This window comes from Rhineura floridana, chromosome 16, assembly GCF_030035675.1.
Source record: "Rhineura floridana isolate rRhiFlo1 chromosome 16, rRhiFlo1.hap2, whole genome shotgun sequence".
In the NCBI taxonomy this organism is placed as follows: domain Eukaryota; kingdom Metazoa; phylum Chordata; class Lepidosauria; order Squamata; family Rhineuridae; genus Rhineura; species Rhineura floridana.
The window spans coordinates 28,497,145-28,522,952 of record NC_084495.1 but is presented as its reverse complement, the minus strand read 5'-3'; the positions used below and the strand labels follow the sequence as shown (position 1 = coordinate 28,522,952).

The window sequence follows — 25,808 nt, the reverse complement described above, 5'->3', positions numbered from 1 at the left end:
AAAAGAAGAGTCACACACAGCCTTCACTTCCTGTGCCCATTTGGGCACCACCGTATTTTGGGCAGGAAATATAAAATCGAATGGGGAGCCGCTTTACCTCCAAATCTCTATGACGCCCTTCTTTCAGGGCACTCGGTGCCCCCAACATATCAAATGGATAAACGGAAGTATTACTATAGTGTCATTAAGGGTGCAGCCTGTCGCTTATTATGAGGAGGATGAAAATGCAAAAAGAGAAATGTTTGCCTTTCCACCTCTCTCACTTCCGATCCTGTTGTCAAAGTTCTCCTGCAAGCGTTGATGTCATACCCATGGACATAAGACTGCTTTCCCTATTTATATGGTTTAAAAAAGAAGACTTTATACAGTTTTTAGTCTCTGCGGGACTGATACAGTTTATAATCTTTATGGGTTAGATATTTTAGATAGGTTTCTTTTTGCTCTCTATAATCAATCTCTATTTCCGGGCGCAACACAAAACGTCGCTCGTGATGCTACAAGACGGGTCCGAATGGTTCCTAGAGGCGGTTCCTTTGTGCTTGGATGGGCTGCAGCCCCTAAGAGACGATGGAGCCTGGCGCCATGACCGAGGCGGGAGGCAAAACTCCAGGTAAGAGCAGCGTTCCCTTCCCGTTCGCTGCGTCTTGTGGAGGCGGCTAAGGAGCCGCTCAGGTAATTGAAAAAGACGGGGGAAGAGGGTCACGAGGGGCACTTTGATTTAGTCCCTTTGGATCAAAGGAAAAACGAAGCGGGCCTTCGCAGGAATCCGGTGCGCCTTTCTTTTCTATGGAGTTCAGATATCCCGCCTCAAAGTTTGGTTCTAAAGGGCTACGAACGTTCAGACTGAAGGGCTTCCCGTTATGTTTTGTGACTCTGGGCAGCAAAACAAGAATAAAAATCAATTCTTTTAGCGTTTAAGAACCATCTCAATTACAGTTATATCACTCCTACTAAACCAGGGTTTCTCCACCAACTAAAAAAAATCCATGTATTTGTAAAAGCGTTTATTTCTCCACATTAGATGGAGTGGTAATATTATTTTCAGAGTTAAGCCTCTGAGATCCACAAAACACATAAGGAAACAGTACTGTGATATTCATTGTTCTGATACCATTCTTATGTGCAGGATAAGTAGCTGGCTTGCACCTTTTAAAGTTGTGGGATGTGATTTCTAAACTGCCTTAAAATAAAGGGATCGCAACTTGTTGATAACCTCCCCAAAGATGGGTTGGATCCTGTACCTTACTAGGGACCATTGCTGGGCACCTACATAAGTACTCGTTTTACACTCCAAACATAAACTAATTAGGAAGTAGTTTGCAGTGATGTTCCTTGTTATGAGTTTAAGACTGAGGGTATAAACTTTTAGCTAGAGAAATTATAGTGCATATAAAACTACCCCCCTCCAATTTTGTGTGAGATGAAATAACACCTTAGGCAACTGAAAGCAACTTCATTTGAAGCCTGTCTTATAGGGATAATATTCATGATGTAAGCACTTTCTGGTTTGAGGTATATCAGGTAGAACAACTTGTTACAGTTCAGTTAATATCAAGTAGTAATGGGATTACAAGAGACTGGAAAAACAGGCTCTTCTCACAATTTTTTCTGTCTGCGGAATGGAAACTAGCAAACACCCTAGTAAAAAAGGATGTGGATGTGAATACATAAACATTCTCTCAACTCTACCTTTCTTTCCACCAGAGAACTTCCCCATCCCCTTACTACCTCCGCTGCTCTTCATACCAGCAGTCTGACCCTAGGTCCACACTTAACTTCCTAGCAGGTAAGGCGTCCAAGGACTGCTCACCAGTTGCGCTTTTAGCAGAAAACACTTGTAGTTCCACTGAGAAAGCAATGTATGAACTGCAGAACTATGCTAACAGCAAAAAGAGAAAGTACATTAGCAATGCCATCAATTGCAGCCATTTCAGGTGAATAGATCATTGGCACCATTGCATAACAATAGGAGATTAAACAGCAGCAGATAAGACTTGTTTAGAAAGGCCTCTGCTTGGGGCCTTTTTTTAAACAATGTGTTTTTCTTGTCAGCGAATCAACTTTTTTTTGATATGTTTGGACTTGTAGCTTAATCTGAAATGATAAGCAAATGGCTTGCAGGGTTAATTCACTTTCACTGCTCATGGGTTTGTGGATTGGCTTCACTTTTTCTGCCTGAAGATGTATGCAGTCAGTTTCACCAACAGAATTTCCACCAATCAAAGCTATAGTCAAGCAAGGGGCAAACTTGCCTGCTAGGCAACATTGACTGAGGCTGGAGGTTTCTATCTTTGTTAGAACACAAACCAGAGCACTAGCATTTCAAGTGGTCCTAGACTTAGTCAGTACTCCCCCCCCCCCCTGTGATTAGCTGCTTTTTTAAAAGGGCAGAAATATTTTACGTGTGAATTGGTGTTTTGACCAAGCTGGCATTGTTGCCTAAGGCTGATACACTGCAAGCTTCTTAAAGTAAGGCATGCCCAGTTACATTTAGTGGATCAGCAGTTCTCTGCAATAACTTCTGACCTCCAAGGATATTTCAGCAACTTGCTTTGTCTCCTGAATACTCCTATAGTTTAGTGGGACGGCTCTAGACTGAAGTGGCACCTGCATTTGTAAGTAGGTAGTCTGATAGGAACCAGCGCTCATGCAACCCTATAACAGCAGAAATGTAAATCTGTATAGGAAAAAAAGGGCGATTATTTAAATGTTAATACTTATTTAGAATGTGTGAGCTTTGAGAGGAGAGGTGCTGCTGACTGATGATTTGTGTCTCGGTTTCAATGCCTGCTTACTCGGGAGTAAGCTTCAGGGAGACTGCTCCCAAGTCGAGCAGTGCAATCCTATGCATTTTTGTACTGTTAAGTAAGTCCAATTCTAGGCAAGGGAGCTGACTATCAGGTAAGGCTTTTCCCGGGTCCTGGGCACACGTGGCTTAAGAGCTTGCAGTGCTTTGATGCCTCTCATCCACGTGGGCGGCTCTCTCGGACCTGCCCCGCCCTTGCCGAGCCTTTCCATTAAAAAAGAAAAAGAAAAAAATGGAGCCGCCAGAATGCAATCACCCACGAACTCTCCAAAAGCCGAAAGCCACCGAAGCGTCTTCAGGTTTCCTTTCTGCTGCCGGAGCCTTCCGACGGATGCCGAGCTCTTCTTACGGTTTCCCCCCATCCTCCGGACGCCCCCGAACGCTGCCGAGCGCGCTTGGCACGAGGCACCGAACCTCGCCGAAAGCTGCCGAACATCGTGTGTGCGCGCGGCGGGTCCTGACTGCTGAACAGGGAAAGGGAGGAGGAAGCGCTGCTGGGCTGCGGCAAGCCGGCAAAAACAGCGCTCCCTGGCGGCCGTGCGGGTCACTGGAGGGAGGCGGCGGCGGCAGCGAGCTCGCGTGTGTCCGGGTGGGGGACCTCGGCGGAAGAAGCGCGGCGGAGGTAACGGGCCCGTCTTTCCCCCCCCCCGTATCCCTACCCCCATCACTTCCGAGGGAGGAGGAGGTGAGGCGCCGGGCGAGCGCGGCAGGCCGGCAAGAAAGAAGGCGGCAGTGGCGGCGGCGGTCCACCCTTTGTGTAGCCGGTTCCCATCTTGCGCGCCGCCTCCCCAGTGTAATGGGGGAGGGCGTCACGGGCAGCCCCACCCACGGAGGAGCGGCTTTCAGAATTCGCCCCGGAGGAGGAGAGGCAACCCGTTGGGATGTCCTGGGAGCTTCTTCCTCTTTTCTCCCCCCCCCCCGGGATGACCCCCTTCCCACTTATTCTTTTCCCCATCACCCACTTATGGGGCAGCCGGTCCGGTGCCCCCCCCAACTCGGATTCTTGCCCTCTCTCAGTGGGCAAGCACATGCTGTCGCTTCTTCTGCAAGGCGGGAATAAAATAGCGACGAGGAGAAGGACCCAGTTCAATTCTTGGCATCTTTGGGGGGGGGGTGACAAGAGTCTGGAGAGCCCACCCGGCTTGTGTTCCTTTTAAAGATATATATCTTGTCGGTGGAGGGTGTTTCGTTTTTCTTTATTGCTGTTCTGAATCTTGAGTTTCACGTCTCTGTAGTTTTGTTTTTAGGGTTGCTTTGAGGCCCTTGAGCGCAGAAATGTGGCCAGTAGATGTAATTAATAATAATATGATGAGCTTCCGCCGGGCCTTGAAGACCTGGCTCTTCAGGCAGGCTTTTGGGGTGGGTTAGGTTTTATTATCATTGTTTCAGATTTTTTAAATGTTTTTAATGCTTTAATATAAATTGTATGTTTTTATGTTGTACGTCTTCCAGAGTGGCTGGATAACCAGCCAGATGGGTGACTAATACATTTATTAAATAAATAAATAAATAATAAAAAACAGTGGCAATGCGGAGTTTAGGTGGAGCCAGTCTGCCTGCCATGACCTCCTTTCTCCCTCCTGAGGTTGCTTTCATTTGCTTCTCCCCTTCTTTGTGTGCATTGCTTTTTTCCTCTTTTTAAGTGCCTCTCTCTCCCCCCCATAACTGCCGCTTCTCCTCCCCCTCCTTCATCCGTGAATTACTGTATTTCTCCCACCTAGCCTCACTGTATCCCTCCCCAAATGTCATTGCCTTCCTCCCTCACACCTTTTCCTTTTTTCTCTCTCTCTGGGAGTCTTTGTTCCACCCGCTATCTAGTCTCCTTGCTTCTCTCCTCCTTGACCTGACAAACAACACCTTCACGCTGCTTCCATTTCTCCACACTTCTAATACATATATATCAGTGTTGACACCTGAAACGATACTCTTCCATGTTTTGCAATGCTTTTACAGCATGACACGTTCCAGGTTAATAGTTCTCATTCGTGTTGTTGCTTGCCATGGTTCCCTCAGACTTGTGTTTCAGACATGCATAAATCAAAATCGGCTTGATACTCCCCCCACACCACCAACAAATCTCTGATCCCAGGGGGAAAATGAGCAGCATTGAGCATGACGCATAGGGGACATGTCAGAAGCAAGCAAAGATTTCTCAACATTTTCTGCTTTCCTGTTCGGCTCTTTTCCCATAGAAACTTGTTGTTCCAGTTTGACAAAATGATGCCTATATGACAGTTCTGTATGTTTCACACCTGGAGTTGCCACTTTGTTTACAGGCTCTGTTCCAAGGCCTTTTCACAACAGCTGAGTAGCTGAAGTTTAATGGGCTGCAATGAAACAACCAGTGGGAAGAGCTTCAGTGGCTAAGTGTCTTTGTCAAAGCTGGACATGTGGGAAAGGGGAAGAGTGAGGAGGGGGCATGCAGAATACAGCTTGTTTCTAAAATGAGATTATTAGATCAGGATCCTTGCATCTGAACCAGTCCTCTCTGCCAGGCTCCTTTTCAAAGCATCCGAGCAGGGCCTGTAAAACAAAAGTGACAACCCATACTCCCTCTAGTGTCCTTTTTCTTGGCTTCTTAATCTCTGTGCAAAGCTTCTCATCAGTTTTCAGTTAGATTGCCATCTCCGTCTCCCTCCCCCAGCTTACAGGAAACCAGGCAAATTTCAATACTTTTAAAAGTCTCCAGAGCCACATTAAAACCTCAGCTGATGCTCCTCTTGGTTTCTTTTCTAAAAAGGAGCTCAACCTCATCTATAGCACCCCTTTTGCTGTTGCGCCTATCTCTTCAACCCACCCACCCCCAGTTCAATCAAGCAAATACACAATCCAGACAATGCAAACTGAGAACACCATCAGTGTCCTGTAGACTGGTTGCCTCCTGATAGTTCTGTCAAGGGGGTGGTGGTAAGTGGGCTTCTTTAGGCTAAGCCGGCTTTGGTTTTAGGAGCTCGGAAGCCCACCTCCCAGCAGATGACGAGTACCACCACTCAGGCCTGGCCCACCCATTATTCGGCAGAGTGAGGCAGTTGGATTTCGGTGTTAGTTCTTTGATTTATTATTATGATGGTATGTCTTTTTTTTTCTTTTTTACTGCCATTGTGGTAGAGAAGGGCTTGTGGGATTTTCTGCTTTGGTTGCCAAAATAATCGGGCTAGCGTTGGGTACTATGCAACCTTGACATGGAGGGGTGGGTTTGGGTGGGAGCGATAGGGAACAGTCCAAGCTAGCTTGATTCCCAGATGCCATAGGCCCTCAATCTGCTGGGAGAGTCTCAGAAGCTCAGTTCCACCCCTCCCTTGGCAGGCAACAGCAACTACAGACTGGTTATCTCTTTCATAACTGTAGCGAGGGGCGAGAGAGCTCTTTTCACATGTGGTGACAGTAGTGGCCGTGGTTGAGATAGACTTAGGCTTTAAAGTGTGTCTTTCCCAGGCTTTAGGCTCTCACATGCTCCCCTGCCACAAATCCAGTCTGCAGTCCCCTTAGATAGTTTTTTTTTAATTAAAGCAAACCCTTCCAGGGATATGCCTCATCATGCCTGCACTGGCTAATCAAGGTGTCTTCTCTATCTGCAGCATCTACAAGCATTGCATTTCTAATGTGTGTCCCTCTTTCACACAGGAGCTGTCCCTACTTCTGTCATTCTAATATACAGCATTGTCTCTTTGCTCTAAGGTTGTAATAGGGAATAGGCTATGTCTTTAAGAGTTGCCCGGAAGGGAGGATTATAACAGCTGCAGCTTATCTTACCCTAGTGCTGCAGTTATGGGAAAGATGTATCTGTTAAAATGTTCCTTTCACCCTGTTCTTAAAGGCACAGGATCGTAGTGACTTGTTCGCTCCGGCAGCCTCACTTATCTTATGCATGTAATGAAATAGCTCTCCCTTGTGTTTCGCTACTTAAATGCCTCCTTGCATTCTCTTTGCTTTAGATGTGGCATTTATGACGTTCGTGTATGTCTCTGGGATTCCACCTCCTGATTTCCCACACGGATCAGGAAGTCCTCCCGGAAAGTCTGCTTCAGCCTGGGTCAGATATGCCCTCTGAACCCCCAAGCGTCAGCCCCACCACCTTTTCTCCTGAAAGGTGACCACTGGTGTAGACTGTCAGTATAATTGGTATAGATATAGAATGGGACTCTGATTTGGTAGCACACATGACCAAGCTGACATGCAGGATTTTTAAGACAAACTTACTTTATAATTTACAAGATGTTAAATGTTGATCATTGGTTAAGATGTTGTTGTCCCTACTCTACCTATCTATCCTACCCCTCTAACTACAATAAAAACCTCCCTCAACACCTCAGCCCCTCTACCTAGGTGTTCACTCCACAATCCCGAATCCTATATCCTCCGTCAATTCCCTGTCTAACTCTGTCAAAACCAGCTGCTTTTCACTTTCAAAATTTACTTGAAACTCTCTCACACCCCTCACACCTGTCAGCCTTACATCATCCACACCTCCTAGCATTCTATTAACTCTTTCTTAACTGAATAACATTTCATAACAAGGTTAAACATATAAACAAGTCTGATTTAATTATAGCAGTCTTTAAACATATTCTTATTTTTCCTCTTAATCAGGGGAGTAAAACACACATTCATCCTCAAAGAGACTGGTATGCTATTATCATTCCTGTTGATGAATGAGATTTGCATAGATGTTTGGCACCTGACCTTTGTAAACATTTCTAATTTTTCTGCAAGATAGTTCTAGGGAAAGTGTTGCCATTGAAAGGGTTTGTTTTGATATTTTTCAAAAGTGTTTTTCTGTCAACCAAAAGGCTGTAATGTTGTGGCTTTATTTGGGGAAAATGCTATTTGGTTTGGAACATCCATAAATTAGTCAGTGTAGTTCTCATATTTATCATTCACAGATTTTAAAAAACAGTTTTTTATACCTGATAGTATCTGGAACTGTCCCTAGTCTTTGTTCTAACAATCAGACTAGGATAATTTTTCCCTATGTGGCCTTAAGGGCATTATGTGAAAACAAGGTCTGTTAATTTTAGGGAGACTTCTTTCTCAAATAAGCAGTTGAGGATTGTAACCCTGGTTAAGGAAATTCATGGCAGTCAACATTCTTAATATATCCTCAGTTTTTAGGAATTATGTAGAGTTGTCTGTCAATACACATTTTCTGAGCAAGATAACCTCAAACTAATTCATTAATACTCCACCTTGAAAGTTTTCATTTTGGTTAAAGATGCTGTTACTGAACATTGAAGATGATACTTGGGAGAATGAATATAAGCTGCCTTTCTAGAGTAGACACATATGAACATGCTTCTTTCTCATTGTAGGAATGGAGACCAGAAAGCTAATTACTGCAACAGACAACCAGTACTCTGGTATGCTGTTAAAGGCTTTGGATGAACAGCGTGGCCATGGGCTCTTTTGTGATGTTACCGTCATTGTGGAGGACCGGAAATTTCGAGCCCACAGAAATGTCCTTTCAGCTTCCAGCACTTACTTTCACCAGCTCTTCTCAGTTGCGGATCAAGTGGTTGAGCTAAGCTTTATAAGAGCAGAGATTTTTGCAGAAATCCTCAATTACATTTACAGCTCCAAAATAGTCAGAGTGAGATCAGACTTGCTTGATGAGTTAATTAAATCGGGGCAATTGCTGGGAGTTAAATTCCTCGCTGATCTGGGCGCTCCTCTGCAGCAGGTGAAAAATATGTCTGGAGGCGTCAAGGCTGGCACTTCAGAACGGCCCAATTCTGAAACAAATGGCCTTGAAGCTCAGAAGCCTCCAGCGCAAGCTGGAAGTCAAAATCTAATTGCTGGGAAGCCTGTTGTAACAGAATCCTTCTCATTGTATGGGGAGGAGTGCGATGCCACAAAGATCACCATTAGCGATTCTGATGATGACGATGATGTCATTTTCTGCTCAGAGCTTGTGCCTCCAAACGACTGTCCTCTGGAGACTAAAGTGGTAACACAGAGCCAGCCTTGCCCTGTGGGGGTCCCCGACCAAACAAACAGTAGCAGCACTAGCTCCCCTCCTCAGTCAGCTGTAGTGGCGGCTCCGAGACTCGAGTCGTGCACTGCTCAGTCAAATCCAACCGAAAACCAAGTACCTGCTGAACCACTTGCCCCCTCTGCTCCAAAAGCTGCACCTCCAAATGTCCTTATGTTAAATCCATCACAAATCGGTGCCTCGCCAGATGTTGGTTCATCGCATGAAATAGAGGTATCTCCTATCCCCGAAGAGAATCAGCAGCCATCTAATAACGATTCCTTAACTGACATGGAAACCAATGCCATTGATGAAGAGGAGGAGGAGGAGGAGGATGTGGAAGATGATGACGACATCCTTGGTTCATCCAGCCCAGGGTCTGCAAGCAGCAGCTCTTTGGTCCAACAGCCCACCACCCCCAAACCAGCTGCTGCAACAGACAGCACAGGAGTACAGAAGAAGCAAGCGGCTAGCTTTCCGCAAGAACCAGCTTCCCAACCCGCAGAGTTCAAAATAAAAATGTCAGACGTTCTTTCCGGAAGCAACAAAGATGCTCCGCCGGGTGTTGCACCAAAGCATGTAACGGAAGGCCAGAAGACCATCACTTTAGATACAGCCACTGAGATAGAAGGCTTATCGACAGGTTGTAAGGTTTATGCAAACATTGGTGAAGATACCTATGATATTGTCATTCCCGTGAAAGATGAGGCTGACGGAGAAGTGCGGCTGGATGATGTGCCCAGAACATCGGGGGATGATCCTGCTAACAGGAAGCGTCTGAAAGTAAAGCACGACGATCACTATGAGCTCATAATGGATGGCAAAGTCTATTATATCTGCATTGTGTGCAGGAGGTCCTACGTTTGTCTTACAAGTTTGCGGAGACACTTTAATGTTCATTCTTGGGAGAAGAAGTATCCATGTCGCTATTGTGAGAAGGTTTTCCCTCTTGCAGAATACCGCACCAAGCATGAAATACACCACACTGGAGAGCGAAGGTACCAGTGCTTGGCATGTGGTCAGTGTTTTATCAACTATCAGGTCATGGCTACACACATAAGGTCTGTTCACAGCCAGGATCCTTCTGGCGAGTCCAAGCTGTATCGTTTGCATCCTTGTAGGTCTCTGCAGATCAGAAATTATGCATATATTTCAGGTAGTTCCAGCAATATACCTATGGTAAATGACAATGCTCTCGTTTATCCAGTTGGTCCTGGAAAAGATGGCTCTCAAGAACCAGCTCCTAACTCTTCAGCAAAGCCAATGACCTGGGATGATATCTTCGTTCCACAGGGAAGTGAATCACTTTTTAAACAAAACCCGTCAGATGGCAGTACTGAATTTGAGTTTGTGATACCAGAATCTTACTGAAATTCCCTCTGATGGGAACATTTCTTTATATATAGATATATATATATATATATATATAAAAGCAAAAAGTAAAACTCTTTTTGTTTAAATGGGCTGCTTAAAAAAGTTGTAGGACATCTCATGTAATATAACAAGTCAGTGTGTTATGCCTAGCCAACAAAGGTAGTATTTTAAGACTAGAATGCTTATAAGCTTTGGGAGATCTTGTGAAAGAAAATTGGTCAGGAAAAACAAAAACTTTTACTTGAAGATAGGAAAAGGCATTTGGGAAGGTAGGTGTTAAATGTGTTTGGTTCATTGGCATGGATCGAAATCTGGAAAGGTTCTAGTTTAGAAAGGTATGGTTCCTTTACAGTAATAAGAAAAGTCCCCAATGACTTGTAGAATAATGGGAATATTTCTTGCCCCTTGAACCACTTATTAAGTAACCTTTTCTTTCATATTAGCACTTTAAAGCTGAAATTATTTTATTATTTGAGACTACAGAAGGGCAGTCAGGATTGTTTTCTGGGTATAGCTTAGTTGTCTTTCTTTATAGTAGAAACCAAGGCAGTCCTTTAACTTACAGGAAAGCATAGTGCTGTGAGGGTCCAATCATCTTCTCCATAAATCAAGCTATGTTCTAAGTGGCATCCTGATTCCATTCTTCTGCTCCAAAATAGCAATTCTGCTTCACAAAAAAATACTCAAAATGTAAGCTTGCCATCTTAGGGGAGAAAAGATACTCTCTGTCTGATAGAAACTGAACAAGTTTTATTTTTATTTGGACATTAAAATGATCCAACGGCTGGGCCATTGTGTTTTGTTGTTTGACATTGCTCTGTCAACAAAAATGTCAAGTGACATTGTAGAAGAGCAAGTCTGCCCATGATTTTCCCCCCAATATCTAAAAATCATGTTAGACCCTCCTTCTCCTGAAATCATGCTGATGGTTTGGATTAAGTTGCTGTTTTCCATTTAACTCATTGTGGGGAAAAAGTTGTAACAAGTATAATTTTATATGGTGGTTTGTTTTTGCTGAAGGGTGCAGAAGCTGATTCCAAAGCTACACTTCATTGGATGTATTTCCTCCATAATTAATTTAGTTTTTTGAGAACCTAATTAGTCACTCTGAAATAAAGTCAAAGTGCTGCTTGGGTAGGAGATCTGGTAAGGATTTGTTGTGCTGATCAAACTCCTTGGAAAAATAATTGCACATCTTAACGTCTTCATGGAGTTTCTGTGGCACACGTGTGTCAGGCCTGTTTTTTTCATAGTGCCTGTTTTTCCTTGCAAAATGGTACACCCTTTTTTGGTGTGCTTTGGTCATAGTAAAAGTTCAATCTGAGCAAAAAAATGTTTGTCCTGAGTAACTGGTCAGCAGTCATGTAGTCTATTGTTTTACGTTGAGTAATGTCTAGAATTCTTGTAAATTATAATGTGGGGTCAAGGGGGGGGACGTTATAGAAGACAGAAAAGGATTGTGATTAATAGAACTAGCTAGTAATCAGTGGTATGCCATTAAAATATCTTCTTTCCATCTCTATAGGGTTTTTTTTTTCAAGTTTTGAAAAATAAACATTTCATTTTCAAAGCAGTCATTCCTGGACCTTAATTTTAGTCCTTCAATTTAAAAACTTTGGCTTTTCTGGCCAGAAAGTCAAGTTCTGTTGTAGCACAAATAATTGAAAAGTAACAAGCTATGATAAAAAGGGTGTTGGAAATCAATGTTTGTAGTAATGAGGGAAAGGTTTTTTTGTGTGTAGGTATAAAATGCAACTTCTCAGTTCTCTAGATTGAGAATACTGTTGCTGATGAGTGGATTTTTTAAAAATAGTTTTGTAAATCATGTCTTAAATTGGCACTTCATATTTAAATTAGTGGTGTTTTTTTTAAAATCACTAGTTGAAGTGTGTGACATCAGGTAGAGGAGGCACACGTTAGTGTTTAAGTTTCACTGACATTTTATGAGCTAGCAAGACCTCTGTTAAAGAAAAAAATAGTGGCTCTTAGCAAAAGAAGCTACTTTACGCAAAGCAAAATTATCTGCCACTCATTAGAATGGTAGGTTTTGGTAGCACAGGTACTGTAGGCCCTCTAGATGTTGCTGAACTACAACTCCCATCATTCTTGGCCATTGGCCATGCTTGCTGGGGTTGGTAGATTTAGTTCAGCAGCATCTGAAGGGACAAATGTTCCCTAAACGGCTATTGCAGATGTTAAATCTGGAGTTAAACATGCTACACTTCCAGAAAATAGCATTCTGTTGAAACTTTTAAAACTTAAAAGGATTCTATCCAGCTAAATTCTAGAAGACCATTTGAAATTAATGAACCTAAGTTAGGCTGCAGTCCAGCAAACACTTACCTGGGAGTAAGTCCCATTGAATCCAATGAAACTTACTTCTGAGTAAACGTATTGGATTGCAACCTTAATAATGTCTTCATTTTAGTGGATCTACTCTTGATTATGATTAATGTTGGCTGCAACCCCAAATCAGTGCCTATTGAAGGTGTCTTTTTTTCTTTTTTAATTAAGTGTAAAAGAAAACTGGAAGCCTAGGGTTCAAAGCTGTGTGTTTTTACTAGAAGACTCATACTTGCATGCATCTCAGGTTCCTAGCTGTTCCTAGGAAGAAAGTTTCAGTATCCAAAGTTGTAACGTTCATGTAAAATGTGTTTATATTTTTGAAATCCTCCGCTTCCAGTATTTATAGGGTTGGAAATATGTTTGACCCTTTCTCTATCTTAGCTTTTTAAATAACACCATCTTGTTTTTATATTAAGCATCTGGCTGTTGCTTTTTATAGGGCTTTTTTAAAAAACAAACTTTAGTTTCTACTCTCACTAGTCATCTTTCTGTAAATATTAAAGATATTGGCTTTGGGAAGAAAGCATTTTAAGTATATTGCTGTAACCTAAAAATGCGTTTGTACAAAAAGAGCTAGATATTAACAGGAAATCCCATGGTGAATTTCCACCCAAGGTTAAAATAACTGTAGTAATGGCGTCTTGACACTATTCCAAACATGTCCTGCTTCGAAGTAAGTGCCCTTGATTTTGGATCAACTTGTTCCAAGTGTGTTTTGCTGCGCCCATCTTATGCATTACCCAGGAAAAGGTGCCACATTTATGGAAGTATCGCTTTGGTCTATATCCATATTTTTGAATGCTTCACCCACCTAAAAAGCTTTCTTGCACATGGCAGGCTAGTGCACCAGGGAGAAAAGTTTAGCATATCCCTCTTCATGCTAGTTTACTGCATGATGCCCTACCTATCTGCAGTCTGATGTGGTACAGTCCTGAATTCTACCACCACCTTATGTATAATGTATACAAATAGCCCTTAGTTCCAAGTAAATGGTATTGTGAGGGGTGGGGGGAGTGCAAGTACTCCTTTATGGTTTCTTTTGATAATTCATATCACAACATTCCAGTATATGGTTTTAACAGTAAAAAAAAAAAACTCAGTACATTGCATATTTATTTCCTACGGAAGCATAAAGCTTATTTTAAAAAAGGAGGGCAGTGGTTTATTCCACACTGGTTTCTACTGAGCTTTTACTTTTTTAAAAAAAATCAATACAGTACTGTAATGTATATAACTTGTACAGCTTTTTCCTTAACATACCTTTTGGGAATTGTGTTTTGCTTTTCATTAACCAATACTTGACCTTTAGTTCTTTAGAGCTTTGTATGGCAAAAAATAAAAGCTATTAATTCTACCAATGTGCAAACAGTTTATTCTGTTGTTGGTATTGGGATTCACTTCCAAGATGCTTATGGAGAGATTTTCTGTTGCCCAGTTTTGAAAAAACAGATTCCTTTGTAGATGTGCATGCCTCCCATGCATGAACTGGTGGACAGAGGCGACTACCTTGAAGAGGAACTTTACAGGCCTCTGTACCCAAGGTAGAAACCTTGTTTCAGCTCATCTTTGCATTAGGTCTTCACATCGAATTGGGTTTGCTGTTGTCTTAAAAAATATCTATTTAAAGCACATTAACCCTGGCATTTAGCCAAAAAGTTACCTACAGCAGCTTACATACAGTCAGTAAAAACAAGACAGTCTCTGGCAGCAATCTAGAAAATGTAAGGGAGCTGGGGCAGGGGAGCAAACAGGCACAGTTCTTAAAAGATAAATAGGAATTACAGTGACCAGCTGGGATTAAAACAGTTCGGGAGAGAAGTCAAATGGAACTCTTTTCTCAGCAAAGACGATGGAATGGCTTTGCTGTAGCCTGATGGAATGGCTGCTGCCACGTGACACATTTGTCCATTTAGGACAGTATCATCTAGCGACTGCAGCAGCTCTAGCTCCTGCTAACTGATCTTTTAAAAATTGCAATTGAACCTGGGACCTGAATGCAAAGCATGTGTGCTACCAGGCTGTGGCCCCCTTCTTTGCTAGCTGGTGTGAAAACAGCAGTATGTTTTTCACATTCATACTCCAAGTCTGCTGGCTTGTCTCCTTATTAGGGTCCTGAAAACCAGCAGTTGGGTTTGCCTCCCCTGCCATCTTTTGCTGGCTAATTTCCAGTTCTCTGTGCCCACGTCATTACTTTTTGCCATAAGCTCATACTTAGCAACTTTTTCATAGTTACTTACAGTGAGTGAAGTTCAGCTGTAGAACTGGAATAGATGTTTTTGTGTAAACTAGGGGTAACCATTGTGGAGTCCTCTAGATGTTGTTAGACTACACCTCCCATTATCCCTCTGCATTGACCACGTTGGCTGAGGCTGATGGGACTTGTAGTCCAACTGCATCTGGAGGGCACCACCATGGCTGATACAGATTTCAGTCTTTCAACACACTTTCTATAGATAGGAGTGAATTCCTTGCTATTGGTGATGGGATTTGCATGCCAGTATGTTTTAATAAGCCATTTCTTTGTTTTTTTAAAAAATCTATATGCCATTTATATTGATTAGATAAAAATTTGGAAATTACCCAACCCTGCCAACCAAATTAAAATATAAACAAAATTCTTACCACTTTTATTTTAGTTTTATAAATTATTCCGAGGGTACATGAATCATATATGCACTACATTCACACAAGAAATGGATTTGATAATACAGTGCCTGTGACCTCTGTTTACATTTACAGGTGAATGCACTTATATCAAAGCCAAAAAAATCCCAAACTGGCTGTTGAGGTGGAGATAATTTCTACTTTCTTCATTAAAAAAAAAAAAAAAGAGACTAAAAAGCAACAAGGATGCTGTTTCGTAACCATTCCATTTGTGCCAAGTCTTTGGCACTCAGTGGCAATGAAATCTAAGTGCACTGCTTGATCTGAAAGAGGCCATTGTGTTAGAGAGCATCCTTTTATATATTTACAGATCAAGAGAGCAGTAATCGCTATACAAATGAAGTTAACATCATGAAATTTTAGCACAGAGATTAAAATCCCTCCCACCCGCCCCCAAAACTGTTGTCCTAGGATATTCCGGAGAAAAAGTGGACATAGGGAAGGATGCTCTACTAAAGTTGCTTTCAAAATGAAACTTTAAACCTCTTTGAGTAAAGCCCCACTGATGTGAATAAGCAATGAGAACACCACAAGAATATTTGGGCAAATATTGGGCTAACACAGGAGGCCATTCAGGTGAATTATGCCTGTTTTATATAATGACTAATGAACTAGAAGTGGGGCTGCGGGACCTGTGGCCCTCCAGATGTTACTGGACTCCAACTTTCAGTATCCTTGACAATTGGCTAGGCTGGCTGGGTTAGGTGGGATTTAGAATCCAACATCATCTGGAAGGTCACAGGTTCCTCACCCCTGAATGAAAGCTTTTTAAAATAGCTGCACATGATGAACATGCTGGGTCTTAAGGCAATGAAGCATTTTTAAAGCACATGCCTATCCATGGCTACTTGCAAGTAGGGATGGACAAATCTGTCAATTTCTGTTCACTCTGTTTCTTACTTTTCCAACCTTAAATTCAGATCTCCACATTTCCACAGCAATTTGCAGATTTTAGCTAAAATAAACATGAACATCTATCGGCATTTTAGTGTGAATTTCTCCAAATAAATACATTTTTGTATACCATTTGGACTAATATACACAATTTTGCAAGCAACTGTCTCTAATATAATGAATTTTTTGCACCATTTTCACTAGTATTTGCATTTTGATGCACATTACCCCAATACATGTGTTTTTGTACACATTACTTGGCTGGAGACCTGCATTACAAAATTTAGAGAAGTGGATTTTGAAGGACCGCTGTGTTTTGGTTCTCATATTGTTTTGGAAAGTGCAGATTAGTAAGTTCTCCTTTAAATGTGAACTGAACCAAATTTCTCATCCATCCCTACTCAGAAGTAAATCTCACTGCATTAGATTGGGGTTACTGTGAGGTAAGTAGATACAGGATTGCAGCCTTGGTGTGATGTCAGGAGTAGTGGTGTTAATGGCACAGCTTTAAAGAGAAGATCCAGGCTATCACAATGTCCTTACACAGGTCTTCAGACCAAGCTTTACGCAATGAGGCTGGCCTGCAAGATAGAGACTTATCTGTTATTCCCCTATAGAAGAATTTCTGTCTCACTGGAAATAAAAGTGTGTAGTTAAGTAACCAGTTAAGCTCAATTGTTATCATAGGAAGCTGCCTTAGACCAGGTTCATTTCTCCATCAAGCCCAGTACTGTCTACTCTGACTGGAAGTGGCTCTCCAAGGTCTTGGGCAGAGGAAGTTCTTTCCCATCACCTGCCACCTGGGCCATTTAACTGGAGATGCCAGGAGTTGAGCCGAAGACCTTCTGCAAGCAAAGCACGGCCACGGCCACCAAACTGCAGCCCCTTAATATTGGTTCTTGGTGTTCCAAAATCTGATCATCCTGTTGGACCAACCAGTGTGGAACCCGTGGAGGCTGATCCACAAGGGCAAAGAGGCACAGCCCCACTATACTCAGTGCCAGCTTTTTTACTTGCAAACCAATCCTGGTGTAAATAAAGCATTCTAAGACTTCCAAGCAAATAAGGGTCAGTGAATTATGAGAACATCTGTCCTGTAAGTATTTTTGCACAGCTCTTTCCACATCCCTCCTTCCCCATGAATGACAACAACATAGAATTAAGTGAAGCCAACTGATAACAGTGAGCTTGTGTGCTTAAATCTGCTCTGAGCCAGCCAGCCAGTCTACTGTCGGTATATATTGCCTAACATATGACAAACATTTTAAGCTATATAAGGGATAACTGCTAGAACTTGCTCATAGATACATGTATCCACCTATTTCAGCTTAAACAAACAGATTGGATTAGTTATAAACCAATTGCATGATACAGGCTTTTCAACTCTCACAAAACATTTTGTATAGGAACCAAATTGAAAGCAGTAGGTTAAAATGCAATGGTACTACACGGGTTAGAGTTCCCCCATTTGTTTTAGATTTTTTTTCTGACCCTATCTTAAGGATTCAAGAAAATGTTGCAGTAAAAGCTCTTTCACATGCTTTCCTCCCAAAGGCCATGAAATAGGTTAGGCTGCTGGCCTCGGTCTACAATCTCCATTGCTGTATGCAATGCCAGTTCTATTCATTGTCCAATTGACGAAACTGGCCACACATATGAGACAATTTTCCAAATTGCTAGAGCTGTAAATGCTGAAAGCCAGATTGTATTCTGTTTTAAAATAACAGTTTAATGACAGTGTTGTTTGGTTTTTAAAAATTTTTTGCAGGGCAAATTCTCTTCTTTTGTATAGGCTTGACGGGTCATTTGGCAGCAGAATCGGCTCTTTGTAATAAATCATTATAGGAAACCTCTCTCTCTCTCCCCCACCTCCCCCCTGTGGCCTACCCAAATGACTGAGTTAAGAAATCTGTATCAAGACACAGTGGACAGTCACTATGGAGCCATGGGGGGGGGGAGTCTTGCAATTCCATATACACACATCTGCTTCAAGCATCGACAGCATCACTAATAAGATGCCCAAGAGGCTGCCAAATAAAGTGCGAATGGGACTTCAAGTTTCCTAAGATTTGAACCAGCAGAGGATTCTGCATGCTGAGTGGTGCGTCATAGAAAGCTGACTACATAAGCCTATGAAGAATGTATGCATGCAGCCAATTTTAAGGGCACCGTTTGGGCAGTAAATGTCAGTTTCCGTTTCCTGTCAACCGAGAGTCCCAAAATGGTTAAACTGAATGCCTGTAATCTTAAGAATACAAGAAAAGCCTGCTGGATCATTCCAGTGGCTCATCTAGTCCTGTTCTCAAAGTGGCCAACCAGATGCCTACGGGAAGCCCACAAGCAGGGCTGAGCGCAACAGCACTCTCCTCTCCCGAGGTTTCCAGCAACTGGAATTCAGAAGCATGTTGCCTCTGATGGTGGATCAATCAGTGGATGCAATATTCTCATGTGTAAACCTGTATGTGAGGTGAACAGGGGGGAATACCCCTCTGCAATATCATCTCTACACGGTTTAGATTCTTCCATTAATTTGAAGGCACAGTGGGGAGCTTCCTCTACCTGCGGAAGCTGCCCACACAGTTTAAAACCCCTGATTGAGCAGGGTTCTAAACTGTATGGGAAGCCTCCATGAGTAGAGAAAGCTTCCCACTTCAGGCCTTTGCTCTCAGAATTGTGAAGGGTTTTAAACTGTGTCTGGATGACAAGTTGTAAGGGGTGGGGTTTGGCACACCCCGCTTCTCCTCATGTGTTTGTTTACAAGCAAGGTGTTTGCCCCAATACGGCTTATGTTGGAACAGAGGGTGGACATTTGATGCATGCAGTTGCTAAAGAACTTATTTAGCATCCTCTTGAACAGAAAAAAAATATCGTCTCCACCCTTTTACAGGGAAGGAGAGGAAAACACTATCCAGCCAAACTGTGTGGCTTTTGTATTACAAAAAAGAACATAAAAGTATTTTGTATGGCACCTGTTACCTTTTAAAAATCTAAATAGGAAAATAAAGGCCAGTTTATATATGGCATTTCTCCTACATATGTAAAGGAAAAGTTCTGTATGAAGCAAGCGTTATTTTTCTACTGTGCTGTAATGCTTATAGTCTGTCACTAGGTGTCAGTACAATGCTATTTGCACAGCAAACAGCAGCACTAAAGTGACACTTGGTGACAATATAAACATGTACTCACAAGAAATAAGAAGACCTATCTTGAAATACAGCTTGCCCTTACTCTATTCCCCTTCAAAGGCCCATTTTCAGTGTGCAGAATTAAGGCTCCATATACCACAGAATATTTTTCCACCCCCACCCATTTAGAGAATTCTTTTTACATGTTCAAGCTCTTTGACTCTTCCTTTCAATCTTCAGGGCCAGGTACATTTTACTCAACCCAGCAGTTTTGCCACAGAGAACAAAAGGAAATTAGGAATACCCTTTATAAGCACCTTTTGGAAAAGCAGGGCAGGCTAAGGCAACTATAGGCCCAGATTAGCCATATGCACCACTTTTAGCAAGCAATTTGCTCAAAGCGAGATAGGGATACAGCTTGGCAAGCCCTCGAAGCAATGTCTTTCTTAGAAGTTGATAGCAGCCAGAAATCAAGATGTATTTGAAAGAACAAAACAAAACAAGGTGCTCAGTGCAGGACTTCCCACTTCTCCCTCCTGATAATTAATGAGCATCAATCTGGCCTAGGCCTGAGCTACTAAGAGAGTGTGTAGCTAGGTTCCCCTATTTTAAATGTCTATATATGCTACATAATAAGTGTGCCCTCTCTCCCTCCCCAGTACAAAAGGTTCACAATTAGTTCCAGTAGCACCGTTTCTGCCTGTTCTCCCTTCACGGTGTGTACGGTGGCGGCTTTTCAAAAGGTGGGAAATACGGTGGAGAGTAACGAGGAGGAGCGGTGGGAGACCACACGTAGTTCGGTGATGGCAACAACGATGGAGGATCGTCTGAAAGGCCAGGAGTGGAGACCGGGAATACGCTGGAATGCTGTAATGAATGAGAGAGTGAAGTTTTCAGCGACACCGTAGTACATTGAATATAGGAAGTTGCTTTATACAGAGTCAGAACTTTGCTCCATCAACACCAGGGATGGGGAACCTCAGTTAAATGCGGCCCTCCAGATTCTCTGTCTGGCCCTCTGGACTTTCCCTGGCCATGCCTCCTCTGTAGGCCACATCCCTCAGTGGCCCTGCTCTGACCCCTCCTTAGGTATTCCCAGAGTGGTTCAACAGTCAATCCCTCTTCCTAGAGAACTCTGGGAATTGTAGCTCTGTGAGGGGAAGAGAAGTCTCCTAACAACTCCCAGAACCCTTCACAAACGACACTTCCCAGGATACTTTGGGGGAAGCCCTGACTGTTTAAAGTGAACAAGAGCGCTTTAAATGTATAGTGCAGATGTATAAATGTAAATGTATAGCGCCTCAAACTGAACAGAAAAGGGAAATCGGCTTTGCCACATCTGCAAAAAGTTAAAGTTTGGAGCCAGGAACTGACGCAAAATGACAGCAAGACAAAGAGAAAATATTTTTATCTCTCTGAAGGATGGAGTATAGAAAGACAACATAGAAAAGAGAGGCAACTACAATGTAACTGGTTGGTGAAGCCTTCCTCCTCTCTGTAAAAAAAGGCAGTCATCTCTTAAATAAACCCAGCAGCAGTTTGGTCCAACATACCTGGAAGTCATACGTCGAATATGGTGGCAGGTGAGGCGTGCTGTGGTAGTATGTATTATACGATGTCACCTGGGGTCTTGAGTAATAAGATACAGCTGGCCGCGCATTTTCAACTGTACAGTTTAGAGCAGGAAGTGAGGGTGTCTGGAAATTATACAAAATGGAAAACTCGTTAGCTTGTGGTCCATGTGTTGAAAAGGGCAGAGGAGACTCAGATATTGTAGGAGAGATGAGAGAAGAACAGACGGTTCACCCACATAAATCTTCTACAATCTACCTCGGGAGTCCTCTACAATCTACCTCGGGAGTCCTTTTCAGGTGCCTGCTGTTGAAATCAGTCAGGTTGTGGGTGGGAAGCCTCTGGCCCGCAGGCCAAATTTGGCCTGCCAACCCTCCCCACTTGGCCCTCTGGACTGTTTCCCCCAAACCACACCTGCCTGTTTCACACCTGACATCATATGTGATGTCAGGTGTGGAGAAGTAGAGACATGGCTGGATCCCTGCAGAAAGTAGGACTGAACTCCCCGTGCACCAGCTGATATTCAGGGAGCTCAATCCTGGTTGGTTGGTGTGGGTGAAGGACTCTCTTGTAAGAAGTCAAGTAACAAATGTTATAAAATACACAATAAAACCAAAATATGAGTAATACATACATAATACAAGTTACTAATAAATATATACCAATACAAATTCCTTTACACTTCCCCACTCAGCATCTCTTAAACTCCCGGCTCTCACCCAGAATGCCACCCATCCACCCTGGCTCTCACACACCCAGGGCCTAAACAAAAACACACCCCGCAAGTCTCAAGAGAAAGAGGTTTCCCAGGGGATCCTGAAGATGGCATGTAGGACACTTTTTGTAGGCCTGGGAACCACCTCCAATGATGGATTTTTCCTTTCTCCCATGATCTTGCTGAGTTCTTTGTTGAATGCTCAAAACTGGAGCCTAGGTTATTGCAGCCATTGACTGATAGCCTGTCAGCCTGCATCTTGTGCTTGGGCTGAGAGCTGCCAGATGAGAGCCCTTTTGCCAGATTATTATACCAGATGATTGACAGGTGGGTGGATGGGGGAGATCAAGTTCTAGCCCTAAGTGCCAAACAGGATCCCCACCTCTGAGTTAGGTTGTCACATACAAGAGACATGGCCTTCTTGGTGGTGGCTCCAAAAACAATCAAATTCCCTTCTGATGGACTTATACCTTACCCCTTTGACTCTGGTAAATATTTAGGCAGGCCTTGAAGCCTTTTCTTTTCATGGCTACCTTTAACTCATACCAAAAATAACTTGTGTCTCCAGGTGCCTTTAATTGATTCCCAAAACAGTTTGTGTCTCAAGAGCAGCTTCTCATTTTAATCTCTATATTTGTTCTGCTGTGTCTATTCGTACCTTGTCTCTCACTCCTTTGTGCATCGCGTTGCAAGGGCATACCTCTAAAAAGCAGCATAATAGACTTGAAATAAAAATAAAAAATAGCCCAATCCTATTTGCCTATATTCCCTATGGACATCCTCTTACCATATCTTTAAAGCCGCCCAGGACTGCAGCAGTGATGATCCCTAGAAACAACCCCACGATGTTCAATATGGTTGCCGACCAGAGCAGATGGTAAAGGTGGATAATATCTTGGCAGCTGCTGACATCAATGTACTCATAATATCCGCCCGAAATCTCCACTCTGCTGAATCAAAAGAAACATCTAATCCTTTTGACTTATTTATTTATTTATTTGATTTATATCCTGCCCTTCCTCCCAGCAGGAGCCCAGGGCGGCAAACAAAAGCACTAAAAACACTTTAAAACATCATAAAAACAGACATTAAAATACATTACAACAAAACAACTTTAAAAACATTTTTTTAAAAAGCTTTGAAGATTTTTTGTTAAAAAAAGGTTAAAAAACATTGTTTTTTAAAAAATGTTTAAAAGCATTGTTGAAAGAGGAAAGTCTCCAATAGGCACCAAAAAGATAACAGAGATGGCGCCTGTCTAATATTTAAGGTGAGGGAATTCCACAGCGTAGGTGCCACCACACTAACGGTCCTTTTCCTATGTTGTGCAGAATGGACGTCCTGATAAGATGCTATCTGCAGGAGGCCCTCACCTGCAGAGCGCAGTGATCGACTGGGTATAGTACCAAAAACATGCTCAGTTGCACAGGAAGGGAAAACATCATTCAGTAGATAATCCTCCTTGTGGGTCACCCTCCTTAAAGAGACATAAGAAGAGCCTGCTGGATCAGGCCAGTGCCCATCTAGTCCAGTATCCTGTTTTGATTGTGGCCAACCAGATGTTTATGGGAAGCCCTCAAGAAAGTCCTGAGTACAATAGCATTGTCAACTTGTGATCCCCAACAACTGGTATCAGAAACATACAGTGAAGGTAGATCTTAGCCATCATGGCTAGTGGCCAGTCATTGACTCATACTCCTTCACAGTTAAACATGTGAAATTCACGACCGCATGTTGTGTGACGATCAACTTAGATGGCTTTTAAACAGGGTTAGACCAATTCACAGAAGATAAGGCTAACAGTGTCTTCTTCAAATTTATATCCCACCCTTCCTCCCAAAGGAGCCCAGGGCAGCAAACATAAAACAACAAAAAAGGAAAACATACTAAAAACATACTACCAAAACACAATTACAATTAACAACGTTCTAAAACCTGGTTAAAAATATTGTAAAACTCAGTTAAAAATATTATAAAACACAGAAAAATAGAATAAAAACATTCTAAAACACAGCTATCATCAGTGATCTTCAGGTTGCCAAGAACAGTCCTCTTCAGCTATCAAATGCCTGGGTAAACAGGAATGTTTTAAAATTCCCCCTGAAAGTTAATAGTGATGGAGACAGATGCAGCTCACTGCACAAATGGAGAGCCACCACTGAAAAGGCCCTGTCACTGGTCAGTACCAACTGGACAGCACTTGGCACGTCTTGCCTGCCAATTGTAGGGTCTGAGATGGTTTATACTGGGTAAGGTGCTCGTTTAGATATTTGGGTCCCAAGTCATTTAGGGCTTTATATGTTAGTACTGACACCTTGAACTGGGCCTGGCAGCTCACTGGCAACCAGTGCAGCACTTTTGAGACCAGTAACACATGGCCCCATCAGGCTGCCCCACTTACCAGCCTAGCAGCACTATTCTGAACTAGCTGCAGCATCCAGACCATCTTCAAGGGCAGCCCCACATACAGCGTATTACAGTAGTCCAGATGGGAACTCATCAGAGCATGGACAACAGAGGCCAGGCTATCCCCATCCAGGAAAGGCCATAGCTGGAAAATCAGCCTCAGCCGGGCATAAGCACTCCTAGCCACAGAAGCCACTTGAGCCTCTAGTGCCATTTTGGAATCCAGGAGTACTCCCAGACTACGAACCTGTTCCTTCAGGGGGAGTACAGCCCTCCCAGGACAGTTTGTACACCTAATTCCCAGACATGGGAAACAACCACCCACATGAGTACCCACTACTAGTCAGAATGGCCACATGCCACCTCTGAAGTCAGGCAGCGTGTTTCTGGATACCAGTCGCTGGCAGGAGAGCAGGGGCAACCGTGGGAGAGGTTTATTGCCTTCGTCTTCTGCTTTTCCTGGAGGCATCTGGTTGGCTATTCTGAGAAACGGGATACTTGGTCTGATCCATCAGGGCTCTTCTTATATCATTGTGCAGTGTTCTCTGCATCGTAAATTTCTAGTTATTCAGGAGAGCCTTTGGGGACCAGTTAGCCTTACCATTAGCAAACAAAAGAACATTGTGCATTTTTCTGCTGCTCAGATGGTTGTGTTTTTGCTTTTCACAAATTAATAATAGCTACTTAACATTTGTATAGTGCTTTCAAGTGCTCAAAGCTCTTCACTTACTTTATCTAATTGTAATCCTTAGAACAACACTATAGGGTAGATCAGTGTCATTATCCCTATAATGCAGATGGGGGGGGGAATGAGGCAAAATGACATACTGGCTAGCTTAGGGGTCACCTACTAAATTCATGGCACAGACAAAATTCAAACCAGGGACTTTCTTCACAGCTCAGACTGCAAACCTATACACCAGGGGTAGGAAATCTTTTTGGCCCAGCAGGCCGGATCTTTCTCCCCCCCCTTCCTACCCCACAAGCAATGTTTGACAAGTGGGTGCACCACCCACCCGTCAATTATCTGACATCATAATGATGTTTATCCAACTTTGGCATTAAACCCTCTTGGCCTGACATTGGCCACCAAGATCTGCAGGCAGGAAAGAGTCCAGACAGACAATGAGAGTCAAACTGACCTTGTCTGGCTGTCAGCCAAATGACCTGACTTACTAGAGTAACCTTTCAAGCATGAAGCTCAACCTGAAACAATCCTTTCATACTCCGCAATTGCAGGATTGACCTGGAAACTTGAAATGAGCACGCCCATTTCACTTTCCATTTCCAGTTCAGGATCCTCTTTGTCACTTCTTATGTCACTCACCTCCCACAGTTGAAGAGGTCGCAGCAGAAGCAAGTGTTGCTTTTGATCTTAGGCACGCAGTGGTGCTGGGAGGGGCAGATTGCCTGCATGAACAAAGGAGGAAGAGGCTTGCAGAAGCTCAGGGATGTCTCCTTTCCTATTCTGGAATAGATGGGCAAGATACCCCTACAATGCTTCCAGAACTGCCCTGGCTTAATTTTCACAACATAGGAGGAGATAAAACATGTTTCTGGACTGCACCACTTCAAACTGCAAGTGGGGGTGCAGGTGTCAATGCTTCTCTGTCCCATTCCCCCTCAAACAAGAATAAAAAATACACATGCATATATACACACCTAGCATATCAAGGAGAAGTCTAGGCTAAAACCATTTCCCCTGAGACAAACTTTTCCATATGCACTGAATTAAAATCATCATCATCACCATCATCATCTTCTCCCCCTGCAGTGGTACAGTCCAGGAACAAGTTTATCTCCTTTATGAGAACTGGATTTCTGAAGGGCTGGAAAGGTTGATTCCTGCAGTCCAGATGGGGGGAGTATTTGTACAGCTGACACTAGAGACAGACAAATGTCAATTCTGGTTTCTTTCAGCATCTCACTTTTCCAGTC

The 25,808-nt window shown here is 42.9% G+C and overlaps 2 protein-coding genes across 8 annotated transcripts in view; one reads left to right on the top strand and one right to left on the bottom strand.

Moving 5' to 3' along the window:
- The first annotated feature begins 81 nt into the window (after positions 1–81).
- ZBTB33 (zinc finger and BTB domain containing 33) lies at positions 82–13,816 on the top strand. Of its 5 annotated transcripts, none has more exons than XM_061598486.1 (3): positions 82–610; positions 1,705–1,786; positions 8,116–13,816. In XM_061598486.1, the coding sequence occupies exon 3, from the start codon at positions 8,118–8,120 to the stop codon at positions 10,143–10,145; it is 2,028 nt and encodes a 675-aa protein (XP_061454470.1). In that variant the 5' UTR covers positions 82–610; positions 1,705–1,786; positions 8,116–8,117; the 3' UTR covers positions 10,146–13,816. The 5 variants fall into 5 exon arrangements, with proteins under 5 accessions (XP_061454470.1, XP_061454468.1, XP_061454471.1 ...); XM_061598487.1 differs by lacking the exons at positions 82–610; positions 1,705–1,786 and adding exons at positions 2,906–3,428; positions 6,742–6,896; XM_061598484.1 differs by lacking the exon at positions 1,705–1,786 and having other exon boundaries at positions 83–610.
- Positions 13,817–15,117: 1,301 nt separating this feature from the next.
- The window catches only part of TMEM255A (transmembrane protein 255A), a 39,787-nt gene continuing 29,096 nt past the window's right edge, over positions 15,118–25,808 (bottom strand). For 2 of the 3 annotated variants that reach the window (XM_061598682.1, XM_061598684.1), the window contains 4 exons: positions 25,198–25,280; positions 22,252–22,414; positions 20,731–20,874; positions 15,118–20,044 (listed from right to left, as the gene is read on the bottom strand). In XM_061598682.1, coding sequence (XP_061454666.1) covers positions 19,889–20,044; positions 20,731–20,874; positions 22,252–22,414; positions 25,198–25,280 — 546 coding nt within the window. In that variant the 3' untranslated portion in view covers positions 15,118–19,888. The remainder of the gene's footprint in view (positions 20,045–20,730; positions 20,875–22,251; positions 22,415–25,197; positions 25,281–25,808) is intronic. The other variant, XM_061598683.1, reaches the window with a different exon arrangement.

What these genes read in the sequence shown, in the direction of transcription:
- ZBTB33 (XM_061598484.1), top strand. Translation starts at nt 568, where the DNA reads ATGGAGCCTGGCGCCATGACCGAGGCGGGAGGCAAAACTCCAG. An exon ending in GGCGGGAGGCAAAACTCCAG is followed by an intron (nt 611 to 8,115) that starts GTAAGAGCAGCG and finishes TTCTCATTGTAG; the next exon opens with GAATGGAGACCAGAAAGCTA.